The sequence below is a fragment of the Artibeus jamaicensis genome, unplaced genomic scaffold (genome assembly GCF_021234435.1).
Source record: "Artibeus jamaicensis isolate MK-2021 breed Jamaican fruit bat unplaced genomic scaffold, CSHL_Jam_final contig_387, whole genome shotgun sequence".
In the NCBI taxonomy this organism is placed as follows: domain Eukaryota; kingdom Metazoa; phylum Chordata; class Mammalia; order Chiroptera; family Phyllostomidae; genus Artibeus; species Artibeus jamaicensis.
The window spans coordinates 7,131,528-7,146,194 of NW_026521812.1; the positions used below are offsets into that span (position 1 = coordinate 7,131,528).

Here is a 14,667-nt window from a genome sequence, read left to right on the forward strand (position 1 = left end):
GGCACCATAAGATGGTAGATGTCTAACAGACTTTAAATGTTACTAGGCCTGTTTTCCTAGCCTTGTATCACACCATTTCCCAACACAAAACCAATTACCCAGTTTACATGAACCACTCACAAATCCTCAAAATGTAATTTAAATCCATGACTCCAGTACTTTGATTGCATCCAATAGCTTTCAGAATAAAAACCAAAATTCTTTGGCTTAGTCTCAGAATGCAATTCTCTTACAACACAAGGTCTGGCTCTATCTTGGCTGCTTTCTGTCCCCTCACTTGTTCTGTCCCTCACATGCAGTCTTCATTCCAATCCTATCAAACCACTGAATTGTCCCAGAGTGTCTGACTTTTTTTCCCCTGTACTTTGGCATATGTTCTTTTTTTTCTATTTCTGGAATGCTTTTCCTCTTCTATTTTGACTAGCAAGTGCCCCACACTTTAGGAGTTAAGTACTCGTGAAGCCCATTCTGAACCCAGTAGTGACTGATATGTCATTTTTTCTTTGCTTGACTCTATTACTACCCTAGTGTATAGGATGGTTTAAATACAAGCCACCTAGAGGCGTCAGGCATGGCATTTTATTTTAAATTAAGTTCTCAAGTATAAGACTGCATTTGAATAACTGGAGGAATTTTTAAACACAAATTGTTGGGTTCTACTCACAGTTTCTTAGTTGATAGTTTTGGGTGGGGTCCTAGAATTTGCATTTTGAAGCAGTTTCTAGTTGATGCTAATGCTGCTGTTTCCAGGAGAGTACAATGAGGACCAGTACTTGACATTATTGATTTTGTGTTTAGCTCATATTCTGAACTTAGTAGGGGCTTGTTAAATGCTTTTAATAATAAAAAGTACATGCTTACATTAAAAAAATTTAAATCCTATTTTTAAAAAAGATTTAATTCATTTATTTTTAGAGAGAGGGGAAAGGAAGGAGAAAGAGAGGGAGAGACATATCAATGTGTAGTTGCCTCTCATGCACCCTCCAATGAGGACCTGGCCTGCAACCCAGGCATGTGCTCTGATTGGGAATCAAAGTGTCAACCCTTTGTTTCTCAGCCCATGCTCCAATGAGCTATATATACCAGCCAGGGCCCCCAAAATCTATTTGAGCTAGGTCTTAATTAGATGAACTCCTTGGTGGACACAGGTACAATAAAGTTATTTGTTTAAAAGAACAACTCATTATTCAATCAAATGAATACAATGTATCATTTATTCTCACACCAGTATGCACAGCAAATGACCCAAGAACAATTTTAGGATATGGATCCTGGACCACACCCTAGACTAGCCAACTCAGTCTGCGAGTCCAAGGAACCTGTGTTCAACAAACTCTCTGGGTCATTCCTTTCTAGCTAGTCTAGCGCCAACTGGGTAATCAACATCAATGAGCCTTGGCAAATAGCCTCAAATATGCTTTGCCTGACTTATATTAATTTAATCAGTTTATCTATTCACTCTAGGCAGTTTTTAACAAGCCTTTACTTAAGCATGGCATATAAAATGAAGATATCAAAAGGACCAACTTAGAACTACAGTACTGACTGTATAAGTTCTAGGCATCTCTGGGGAATAGGGCAGGGGTCAAGGGGAGGATGGGGGCAAGAACAGTGCCTCCTCATTTTAAACATCACTAAAAGGAAGGAATAGCTAAAAGCACCATTTACTGAGCCACAATAGCTCTTCTTGAACTATTTCTTAAGTGCTTTTTATACTTTCCACATAGGTACTTTTAATTTCTTCAACTGTTGCCATAAAGGGAACAGGTGTACTTCTGAGTAAGTTACACCACTGGCATGTGACCGAGCAGGACAAATCATGCTGGAGCCTCTAGCAGGACAATGGCCCAGTACCCTGCCTCCCAAGATGGGGCTTCTTCTTTAATATTGCCAGCAAGTCAGTGGACTCCAAATTGGTTCAGTAGACACATCCATTAAAAAAGAAAGTGAGCCTCTTCAATCTTCTATCAAAATGACAAGGCTAATTCCTAGGAGAGAGATTTGGGGAAAAAACTAAAAAAAAATTAATTTGTCTTCCTCTTTGTCCAAAGAAAAATGGATAGAAACAAGTAGATAAAAAAAATCTAGATTCATTTTACTCAGCTGTCATTCCACATATATGCTAGGGAAGGTTCAGTTATAGTTGAAGGTGAGATTATATGTTAGAAGATATTTAGGTCTGCTGCTTTCTTCGTATCTGTTGAGGGTCAAATACTTTGAAGACAGCAAAGGTAAGTTTATTTCTGGGAGAAAGTTGTTGCTTTTTAAATACCAAATATGGGTTTGTGCCATTGTATGGACAAAAATTTACTCTTGGGAAAAGTAATCAATTTGCCATGTTAAGAGAGAGAAAGAGAAAGAGAGGAGAGAGAATGAGGAAGAGAAGGGAGGGAGGGGGAGAGAGACAGACAGACAGACAGACAGACACTGATGTGAGAAGAAAATATCTGTAGCTTCCCATAGGTGCCCTTTTCAAGGGTCAAGCTTGCAACCTAGGTTTGTGTTCTGACTGGGAATCAAACCCATGACATTTTGATGTATCGGGATGATGCACCAACCAACTGAGCCATACTGGCCAGGGTTTAGAGTCTTGAACTGAATTGCCCAAGCTTGTACTTCTAGTTAGTGGCACAATTGTCACTGAGACCAAAGTCCTTTGACTCCCACTGAAGAGCTCCTTCCTCTGTGCAGCACTGTTTTTAAATCTTCAACAGTTTGAGTTACTGACATTTTATTTGATTTCATGGGCCACGATCATGGATTTAAAAAGGAGAAAGAGCACTCCCTGGTCTGCTTCTTGGAAGTCTCCTTCCAGACTTGTCATTCCTGATCTCTGCAATGGAGCTAACTCAGCCACCATGTTCCTTCAACCCCCACCCCACAGCCCCAGCTACAGATGAAAGAGCCCCTCAGACTCACGTCCAGAGCAGTCATGTTTTTCTGGTTTGCTGCAGCTAAGTGATTAGCTTCTCTGATTTTATCTGTGGCTTCTCTCAACAGGTCCCAAGCATCATCAAGCTTGTTTTTGTAGTCTGTCAATTTCTCCCCGAGCTCCTTCTCCATTTCTTCATTTTTCCCTCGGGGCTCTCCAAACAGCCTCTGCACTTTCTTCAGCAGGCCTTCTGCAGCTCTGCAAACACCCAGCCCAACAACACACAGTGAGCCCTGTCACTCCCTCAGGGTGTTGGTATTAAACTGTGTTACAAAGAGATGCTAATATGAAAGGAATGGAAAAACAAGACAATGCTTAAAGAAGACTGACTATATGCTAGACCAAGTTGAAAACGGATGCCTGAAAAGTTTATTTAGAGTTTATTTACAGGTTATTTACAGTTAAAATTACCCCCCCCCAGGCCTATACATTTTTAATTTGTTAGTAATATAAAATTTCTATTGGAAAGGGCCTCAGTCTCATAATCTAACTGATGAAGTGAGTCTTATGATTTATTTCACATACCAATAAAAATGCTACTTGATTCAACATAATGAGACATTTCTTGTTACTTTGAATATAAGGTATGAATATACTGATATGCTTGGTTAGAAAAAGTGAACAGAACTCTTATTGACATGCTAGTAGAAAGCCATGTTTTTAACCTACTTTTCTTTTTCTTCTGAGTAATCTGGGAGTTTCCTGGGATTAACAATAGTTTTCCTAAAGTGAAAATATCTGAACCCTTAAAAAAGGCAGAATAGTGGAAAAACAGTAGTTCTGAAAATAACAGGTGTCATAATCCTTTAAAACAGCTGTCAAAACCTTACTGGACTCCATCCCCACAGTTTCTGACTCATTCGTTTTGGGGTGAGATTTGATAATTCGTATTTCTAACAGGTTATCAGGTATTGCTAATGTTAGTTTAATACATTATTGAAGTATTAATAGTCCCATCACTTTGAAGTTAGCTCTGAATGCAAAAATGTATTTTTTATTGTGTGTGTGCTCAAATGAGTTAATTAGCATCAGTAAAATCACTATTATTATTACTCCCACCTCAAATTCCCAACCTTGATGTCAAGGTATTAAGCATTTATTATTTGACAACTCTTTTATTAAGCATTTTGTGAGATGACAGAACATAGGATGATCTGCAAAGTTCATAGCATTATTTATTCAAAGATATTTTCATCAAAACAAGACACTATTGAAAGTTTAAATGTTCCAAATATAGGGGACTAATAAAGCAAGCCCATAGGTCTAATTATAGAAGGGATAGTACCAGAAAAATTCAATTACTTGGCTATTTATATATGGGCAAAAACATATTTTCAATCCATTTTAGAGCAAGCTAAATTATAACTAAGCAAAATAAAAACTAAATAGCAAGCAAAGTATCGTATACTCACGTGTGTGATGGAAAATTTAGAAAACTGTGAACCATTTGGAAAGCTCTGTTTATCAGATGAAAACATAACAGAGAATCTACTCACACCAACTCGTCTTCAGCAACTTCTTTCTGCATATCTAGATTTTTCCGCCTCAATTCGCTCATCATCTGATCAATCTCTTTCTGAAGCCCTTGCAAATTTCTCTCAAAGTCCTTGTCTTGAATGCCTAGAGTTTCATTTAGTTTTACAGCCTTTTCATTTACAGCTGCAGGAAGTAAAACAAAGTTTACAAATCAGTAAACAAGAATGCTGTGCGCAAAAATGCCACTCAAGCCTGCTCTTCCCGGCCATCTCCAAGTGAAACGTAGTCCCCCATGGTGCTCCTGCTGGGCAAGGGAGGCGGTTCACACAACGGCCTCAACTAACAGGGAAATGCAACACTTCTCTACACTGTGCTTCTTTTGGGGGGCACTGTAATTAAAGCAGGGTGTCTTTACCTGAAAAAGAAGAAATACAGAAAAAAGTGGCTCAAATTCCTTTCACGTGAGGTGAAAAAAATGAGATATAGCATAGCGCTTGGAAGCTGAAAACATAAGGTCTACATCATTGGTAAAACAACCATTTTCAGCCTATTTGAAAATACTGAGTACAGAAGTACTATCAGTGAGGAGATATCTAAAAACAAACCTGTCTTTGCACTTCAACCAGTTCTGTGTTCATGTTTTTAAAGGAGAAAAGGAGCACTGGTCCAGGGACAAGTGTTATAGATTAGGGCTCAAAGATGCCTTCCAGCAATAACATCCGTCATCAGAGTCTGTGTTTATTATGCATTAAGTGGGGTCTCAAATCGTGCTCTCTGGAAATCTAGGATTCTCTAGGTGCTTCGCATATTCTAGAAATGATGCCTATTCTGCCAAGAATTCCTTTTACAGGTTGGTATTCTGGGAAAGATTTCATGTGAGAAAAGAATTCTGTGTCAAATAAAAATTTGAAAAACTGGTGAATTGAAACATTCTCGCACTTCTACCATTAATTTTAGACCAACTTTTCCTGAAGTGTGTTCTATGGAACATTAATTTAACAAGTTGCTAGAAGATATTTTTCTTAACTTTTTGGTCTGCCAAACCCTTACTTCTATAGTATTACCTATGAAAATCCTTAGAACAAGGGCTCTGGGTTGGCCAAGAGGCATTTTCTACTGTTCGAGGCACTATGCCAAGACTTCTTCAATACATAAAGAATCCTGACATTCATTTCTATCTTAGAGAAACTTTTCTGATTGGCATTGGTAAGAGATATTCCAAGAACAGTATGGGCCAAGCTCTTAAAAGGGGTGCGCCTTGTCAGACCACACAGAGCAGCCACAGTGGGTGTCCCAGGACGGGGAAGTACTGTGACTCTGAAGTGTAGTCCCCTAATGAGCAGCATTAGCACCACTTAAAAACTTGTTTAAAGTTCTCTAAAACTTGGTTAGAGTACTCAAATTTAAGCTTGTTTAAACTTGTAACTCAGTAGGCCCCGCCTCAGACCTACTGAGTTACATATTCCAGGGGGCGGGGACCAGCAGCCGGTATTTTCACAAGCTCTCCAGGAGTTTTGGATGCGTGCTAGGGAGTTTGAGAATCACTGGGTTGGTAGAAGAAACTGAGTTTCTACTTCTGATTCTACTTTTTCCGTATGTATCTTTCTAATTCTATCTTCATGATAAATGCCTTTGGTTAGAAAGTTTGCTGCAGCCAGCCTCTTTTCCCCTGAAATAGCCACGGTTTAATTTGTAGAACAATTTGAATCAGGTGTTTGGAAGAACAACTATGGGCATTCCTAGCCTTTTGGTAGAAATGACTGCTCGGGTGCTGTATTCCTAGAAGGCACAAAAAGTGGCTCTGTCTTGGCCACCTGGCTCACAGCCACACCTTGAAACATGCCAAAGAACCTTCTCAAGATCTCGCCCATTGTTAGCAATATACCACCGAGGCTGTGTCATGTTTGTTAAGGGACCATAATGACTGTGGACTGATTGATCTGAAAGCTCCTTGGTCTGGCAGATTATGTGCAGATCACACTAGAATGATGAGGATGATATCTGAGAAGGTTTCTACTTCTTAGACTTAAAGAAAAACAATAGCAGACTTGGCTGTACCTATCTCACAGCCCCCGGGGTTTAGTCTGAGTGCATGCCGGTGTGCAGTTGATTTTAACCAGTTGTAGCATGTAAGTAACCACTGATTTCATTTGCAATAATTTTTTTTTTTAAAAAAGGGATGAACCCCACTTCCCAACCTGCCAAAGCAGCTTGTTTAACTGAATTTAGGTTTTGGGCGTAGGTGGTCCTGAGGGAGGCAGCAATATGAGCTGCAGGCTCCTTTTTCTCTCGTGGACCATTCTCAAAGCTGAATTTCTGCAGAGAAGAATTTGGTGGAAAAAGGATGATATCAGAGAGAGAAAGGAAAATATGGCTGTTCTTTTTGAAATGGATTATTTCTTTTAAACTCAAGCAATATGTAAGCAACCAGGAAAAATTATTAGAGTGCTCAAAAACTGCTTTAGAAAAACAATGATTGCTCCATAGCTTCTATGGAAGTTGGAAACTCTGAATACTTTTAAATTACAGATGAACGTGTTAGCCTCTTACTCAGAGACATGCACTATGGCTTCAGCATGTTTTGAATGGTACTGAAAGGTAACTGTAATAATATGTTTTTTAAATTTACTTATTTCTACTTTATTTAAAAGAAAATTAGATGTGGTTTTAAAATTTCCTTAAAACAAGATAAAATCAACTTAAAAGGAGATAGTAAACATTAAAAATTAATGTAAATCAGGAGAAATACTAACAGACAAAAAGTCATTCCATAATGTTCAGTGCAGTGGATCTTAAACCTAGTGCTAAGTATCTTAGTAGCCAAGGCATAGCAGGGGACAAAAATGAAGTAATTAAGAGGTATACCTATATGTAAATACAAATAAAATAATTCCTCATGAGAAGCAAAGCTATTTTTTAGAATGAACCTAAAAAAGTCCTCTGATGGGTAAAGTTATCCCAAATGACAGATACCACTGTGATCTGAGAGACAGAATACAAGGCAGAATACAAGGCAGAATACTCTGCCCAATCTCTGCTTGGCAGAGATTAAGGCCGAGTACAAGTCAGGACATACACTGATGGGTTTATATATATGTTCATCCATTACTTCCTATAGTGTGTGGAATAAAATATACTTTATTCATAACCTAATCAGGAGACACAGCATAGTATACTTCAAAAACTACACTGAGATAAGAATGCTATAGATTAATAGATGCTGATTATCTGTGAAGAGGCCATGACTTACGACAGAGATAAGGTGAGTAAGGTATTTCATCTACCTAAAAATAAAACTGAATAGACAGTGCCAGGCTGCAGCACTCACTCTTCCCAGAAATTTACTGCCACTAATGAAACCCAAAAGTACTGAGAATTATTCCAGTTATTGTCATTTTAAGAGAGAAAAGGGGAGTGGATGTGTTGTTGCGTTACCCACTGAAAGCTTCTGATGAGTTGCCTTTTCTTAGTTTAAAAATCCCCCAAACTACAAAGCCCTGTAGCACATATACACATCTCAGCTGGAATCCAGTTGAACTCCGGCATACTCAAGTTTAAGTTTTCAGGAAATTTTAACAGTTGGATTAATTCTGCCCAAGTTCTTTAAATAGGGGTGTGGCGATGATTTTTGTAATTGTATATGTTAGTGCTTGTCAGGAGAGAGAGTAGTATTCACATATTCCTCAGACACAGAATCACAGCTATCCCCAATGGCACTTCACGTGAGTTAGAAAAAGGTGCTCGGTGGGAACAAACACAAACAGACTGCTTCACTGCTGTACACTTTCGGGAATGGGAGACACCTTTGATGATACTTAACCCTTTTCTCTGATGGATAGATAGTGGATGGGGGAGTGAAACCTGGTTAAATATCATTTACACTCTGCCCCCTGCTGGTGGCCTTTGTGCAGTGCACCAACTGGGAGGTGGAGGGCCCAATGTTGAAGAGTAATCAGTGCTGATAATGGAGGCTGCGGAAAACATGTATTAACATTTATTTTTCTGTACCAGTGTTTGATTGAAATGATGACAATGAGTTTACAGGATAGGCTTCTTGGTGTCGAGTGTTTGAGACTGAGATGGAAGGAAAAGGAAAGTTTCTTGAACACTGACAAGTACCTTTGGTATCCAGTGAAATTGCAGTGGGATTATTTTTCCCCTCACTGGGGGAGGGTGGGCACTCTAAGTAGCATTAGTGGTAAATAAAACCATGAACAGCATAACAACTTCATCAGGCAGAGGACTGACCACATGAACTAACTGAGAATTTCCTGGTAGGAGTAATTTCTGTTTCAGATCCTAACATGTTTTGTCTCAGATTGTGCCCGAGATTAAAATTCTGTTTCTTCTTGCAGCGGGGAATTTTGGGGAGTTTCTATCTCTTCTTGGTGAATGATTCCCAAGAATTACCTGTCAGGATCTGCCTTGAAGTTCTATCTCATGTCCTGACTTACTTGGCTATATTATAAAGCAAACTATATAAAATGTGTAACATTGTAGAGTAATAAAAATATTTCACTTTTTTAAAGAAAAAAATAAAACAACCCACAATGACAAAACCAAAAAACCCCACCCAGATCCTTTTCTTACTTTCTAAACATGAGTACATGTTTGTGATATATTAATAGATATTTAAGAACTATTTTTTTAACCTGTTTTCATTGAGAGTGTCTCTCTCTCTCTCTCTCTCTGGGCTTTTGTCCAAAGATGGCTTCCACTTTGATTCTCGATCAGATTGGCAGATGTCAAGAACTAACCCTTAGAGAATTGTGGGCTAAGTGCAGTACAGCTTCTGGTAAGGTCGCACACCCAAATCCCAAGCAGCAGATGTTCATTAAAAACCAGCCCTAAGTGTTTTAGACGGCATTTGGAGAAATTAAAATGCTGCTTTCATGTACCAAATAGATAGATAAAATTAGCCTTAAAAATTAAACATATTTTAATTAGATTTGAATACAACAGAAAATCATAAATTGCCCATTAGTTATTTAATCATAATAGCCATTCCTTAAAATCTGAAACATTCCTAAAGGAGTAGATTCAATTTACTGCTATTCTGTTCCCTTAATTACTGATCTACTGACTGTCGTCACTAATTTAACACTCTAGATGGTAACTTCTTAGCAGATAATGCCCTTGAATAATTTGACCGAAATGCTGTTTAAAATCCAACTATCAAATTTAGAAATGACGTCTCTCACTGGAGCATTCCAGTCCTTGTAATCCCTTTTTCTATTTTTCTGTTGGGAGAGAAAAATGATTCAGCTGTGACTTCTGTAATACCTTCTGCATCCCGGACAAGTTCCTTAATGGATTCTCCTAAGGAGTCTGCTCTCGTGTTGGTCCTCTCAGCATCCTGTCCAGTCTGCTCGCCATCTGCTGTCACTTTGGTAGCCTAGTGATCCAAATTTGGGAAAAGTATAATTAATAAAGATAACGAAGCTACTGTTAGATAAATCCCCACTGGCTACATTTTCTTTCAAATATTACTCTGAGCCAAAGGCAATCAATGAATTATTGATCAGATGTACTGGAAGTGATGCTCTGTGCTCAAGTATACAATGAAACTTTATTACTTCTTCCATTAAATGGAAATCAGAGAATTGTATTTGGTCTTTTTAAAGCCCTTGTTATATGCAATGGCACAGAGGACATGATAAAGCACAATTCTTTTTGATATATCTTTAAAATACTCTTGGCAAAAGTCTTAGATTCTTCAGTCTCCACATGTTGCACTTTTGTCCGTATTTTATTTACTGAAAAAGTGCGCGGTGCTAGCAATGACAGAATTAGGCTGTCTGTCTCAATAAGCTCTATGCTATAGATTTGGTTTAGATCGATATGTTCATTAAAGAAACAAAGAGGGGGAAATGCTTAGCTACTAAGTAGTAAATACTTGTTTTATAACTCTCTAAAGATGCCAGTAAAACATTAAAGAAGAATAAATGCTAAGTTTTCCCATATGGCATCACCAGAAAAGATGGATGTTAATCACAGAACCATACATTATTGGAAACAAAATAAAACAGAACCCCCAAACCGCCTCACCCCCAAAGAGTATCTGCATATTATTTCAGCTTTAGTCACGTTGAAGATGCCATTTGGATACAATGGAATCAATTTCACATGTTCATAGTTGAGATGCATCATATTTAGTCATATGAAAGTGGCATGTGTAACATTAAAATTTTCTTAAAGATACTACAAGGTTTAGAGCAACCTAAAATAAGTTTACATTTCATTTTTATATGTATGCAATGCTAATAAATATACCTTCTTTTTCAATAAAAAGATTGGGATAATCTAACTACAGATAATTAATCAAAGAATCACAGATTATTTCAAAATAGTCTGAATAAGGTCTGAGTTGGCAGTTATTAATACCAGATTGTTTGCATTCTAGATGCTCAAAGGATCTATATTTTTTAATATAAAAGTAGATTTTTAAGTAGAGCTTGAAATAGAACTAAATGTCTGGCCATCAGAGAACATGGTTAGAGATGCTACAGAAATTATTTTGCATTTTGTGATTTCTCAGGGGGAAGTATGAGGTTTAATTCATGAGAGTTTCCAAGTTTTGCACAGAAGGTAGCATATAAAGTCCAAGTGTTATCATCTCCCCAACCTGCAAGTGTTACTATCACAAATAAAAGGATGAAAGGATAAGAATCCATGGGAAGCTTTTCAATTTCCCCTTTACAGTTTACAGCACACACACACACACACACACACACGATGGTTTGGGGGGTGTTAGTCAATGTATTAGGATACTCTGGATTACCTCTTGAAATAAAAATAATGAAATTATTTTAACTGTTAGATTCAAGTGTCAGATGGGTCAAATAACTCCTTACATATCCATACTCCACATACACACACATGTATAATTTTTAAATGTTTTTTTTTAAATTACTAAAGTCAATACCTTAAGATTTTGGCTGACTACCCTGCTTTAGATGCTTGTCTAGTCCGGACAGGATTGCACTCTATGATGTCACTCTTATTTTCACTGTCACAGGAGACTATAACAGGGGACTTGATCTACATTATGGTCATCTTTCAATATCCTATCATAAGAATTACTGCATCACCAGCACTAGTATTTCTTACTACAGAGAAAATGTACATTATCATTTGAACATAACACTTTTTTTGCTTTTTTAATATCTTACCTATATTACCAAAAGATCATAATTTACTTCAATATTCACCTTCAAACTTAATGATTCTTAATAGTTCAAAGCATCAAAATTTTAAAACAGATTTAATTAATTAATTTATTTTTGGAGCGAGCAGAGAGGAAGGAGAAAGAGAGGGAGAGAAACAATCAATGTGCGACAGAAACATTGAGAGGCAGCACCACTGTGCCTTGACCAAGAATCCAACCCATGACCTTTCAATTTGTGGTACAAAGCCCAACCCACTGAGCCACACCAGTCAGGGCAAAAGCATCCAATTTTTTGAAAATCCATGTATATCAATCCACCTTCCCTTTTAAATTCTGGATAATCAAGATAAAATTCATTGCATTGACTTCTACTTACCTAATTAACTTATCAGTAAGGTATAAGTGTCATCAACAAACTCAGTACTGATTATATGAGTACTGCAACATTTAGATGTCAAGATTCTTACGTGACCCATGCTTAGAAACAAGTTAAAATGGTTATGACTAAGCCCCTCTGCAATCAACCTCCCTGGCTTCCTTTTAGTATATGAAATGTGTCCAACTCTCCCCTTTGTAGGGCCTTCTTGTATCCTATTGTCTTTGCCTGGAAGGAGCTTTTCCTCTATACTTTCAGTGACTGGATCCTTGCCATCCATTATCTTTCAGTTCATAAGCATCTCTTCCTGACCTGACCATTGGCAAGGGCACCTATCTAGGTTCCTTCACTTCCTGCATTTAGCAAAATACTTCCTTTACAGCACCGTGCGTTGTAGAATTACTTATTCATGTGTTGGCTTATAAATTTATTGGCTGCCTCCCTGACTGCATGGTAAGCTCTCAGAGGACAAGAGGACAAGAACTTGGTCTGTTTTTTTCATCACTTTATATCCAGCTGCTGGTATGATGCCTATCTTATAGCAAATATTGAATAAATGTTGTTAAATATATCGACTAAACAATTTCTTAAATAATCTTGCCAACCTTGTCAACATCCTTATTGCCTACCTTTCTTATGAACATTCCTGGAAAAAGCTTTTGTTCACACTCTTGCTCTTTAACTCCTCTCCAATTATCCCAAATAAATCCAGCCTTCAAGATTCAGTTCCAACCTCCCCTGCTTGATGAAGACATCCCTGATGATTTTGTATATGCTCCCCTTTCTTGGATATTAAAAAGAAACAATGATCATGACTATTTTGAGTGATTACTGTGTTAGGTGTTTTGCTATATCTATCTAGCCTTCATCCTTGAGGGATGGTGCTCCTTCTCTTAATATGCCTTCTCAATATTCAAACCAGCCATATGCCTGGTGCTATGATTGCCAGTGAATGTGGATGGCTGGGCAGTTTTCTGGGCATTTGTCAGAGCCTCATAGGAAGCTGCTAGTCAAGAGCTGCTGCTGAGTGCTTGTGAGGAGAGCCAAGCCTGAGAGCCTTTGGGTTCCGGCGCACTGCATTCTAGCTGGCTTCATGGTAATTCAAAATTAGCCTGATTACACACAAGTACCATGCTGGTGCACATGGGGTCAGAGGTTGGGGGTGGGCAGAACCGATCAGGGCCAGCAGAGTCCTTGCTGTGGAGGAAGAGGACCTTCCCTCTGTGCAGCTGAGAACAGCTGCCTGTCTTGGGTGGACTCTGCCTGGCACCAGACGGTATGGACTTGTGGTATCGGCACTCTAAAATATGGGTTACACAGTCAGGATCAGTGGTCCCCAGACTGACGTGTGGGCTCAGACGGGCTTACAATACCATCTTGTGCCTTGTTTACTCTTCCTGCCTTTAGAGATACACAGAAGGTATGTTCCCTATGACTTATTTAAACTTACACATATAGGAAATTGAGGACAAAACAAATTTTCTGTCCCACAGCTTTATATTCTACCCATATGGAACATCCAGGAAGACTAGGAAAACGCAAGGAAAAGTTGAACATTCTGGATGGGAGGAGGGACAGTGATCCAACTTAGGCACAACTTTATGTGCATAAGCTTTTGGTTTAAGTAAATTAATATATATTTAAAATCCCTACCAGAACAGCACATAGACTATATTTTTAAATATGTCTCATTACACAGTAATGAATTAAGGAGTCACACTTGTCAAACCACCCTTTGTTGAGAGACTCCACAAGGAAAGCCTGTGACAAACGCACTATCACCTATGGGGAGGAGTGACAGGTGGCAGTGTTCCCGAAGGGGTTAAATTACACGAGAGGCTGTCGATAATGTTACAGATGAATGTAAATAGTGCGCAATAGGAGCTATCTGCCTCATGCAGTTTGGCTCTTCTTGTGTTTTATTAAATTATCTCTACACCTTAGTCATTTTTCCCTATCCCTTAATCATTTTTCCTCTTATTTACCACTATCTTGTCCTTTGAGTGTTTGACAGATGTCTTCTCATTTATCCTAATATGTTGTACAATCTTCCTTTCATTCTCTATCTTTGATTTTATTTTTACATCCTCTTACCTCTGTCCTATAATTTTCCTAGTGTTACATCGTAAATGATGCCTTATGCAGTACCTCATGTGTATCAGTTTTACTTTGATTACCCTTTTTTCTTTAAATTCAAGTTCACACAAATAGGTATGTTTTCCTTTTATTTTTTTTTTCTGGAGCGTGTATACCTAGGCAGCAGGCATTACCGCTGGGCACACATTCATTTACTTCTGAACAATGTAGCTGTTACTTTCTTGCTTCGGCTCCAGCAGGTCTCACTGTGCCTCTTGAAATCTGCACATAATTTTCTACCAGTGTCTCTCATATTCTGCCTTCTTGGTGCTAAAACTAGAATCTAATGGAGCAAATCTAAGGAGCAATGCTGTCTACTGAAGGAACAGCATTGCTTAGATGCCATCCACCTTTGCATTTGCAGACTTAGTATGGTTTCCGGCTAAAATTAAATTTCAGATCTAATCATTCATATATTTTCAAGCACTGTCTTCAAAGACTGTCTGTTCTTTGTATCTGTCAGTGAAGTACTCCTCAGACATGCTGTTGGGACAGACACACAAGAGGAGAGACAGGGGGCACCCAGCTGACCGTCTGCAATGATAATAAGTCAGTTCCACGTGGAATCCTCCCCTAGAA

The 14,667-nt window shown here is 38.3% G+C and overlaps 1 protein-coding gene across 5 annotated transcripts in view; it reads right to left on the bottom strand.

Annotated features, from left to right (window-relative positions):
• LAMA2 (laminin subunit alpha 2) overlaps positions 1-14,667 on the bottom strand; it is a 511,376-nt gene that overhangs the window by 106,466 nt on the left and 390,243 nt on the right. For all 5 annotated transcript variants that reach the window (XM_053664793.1, XM_053664792.1, XM_053664790.1 and 2 more), the window contains 3 exons: positions 9,692-9,803; positions 4,429-4,591; positions 2,920-3,130 (listed from right to left, as the gene is read on the bottom strand). In XM_053664793.1, coding sequence (XP_053520768.1) covers positions 2,920-3,130; positions 4,429-4,591; positions 9,692-9,803 — 486 coding nt within the window. The remainder of the gene's footprint in view (positions 1-2,919; positions 3,131-4,428; positions 4,592-9,691; positions 9,804-14,667) is intronic.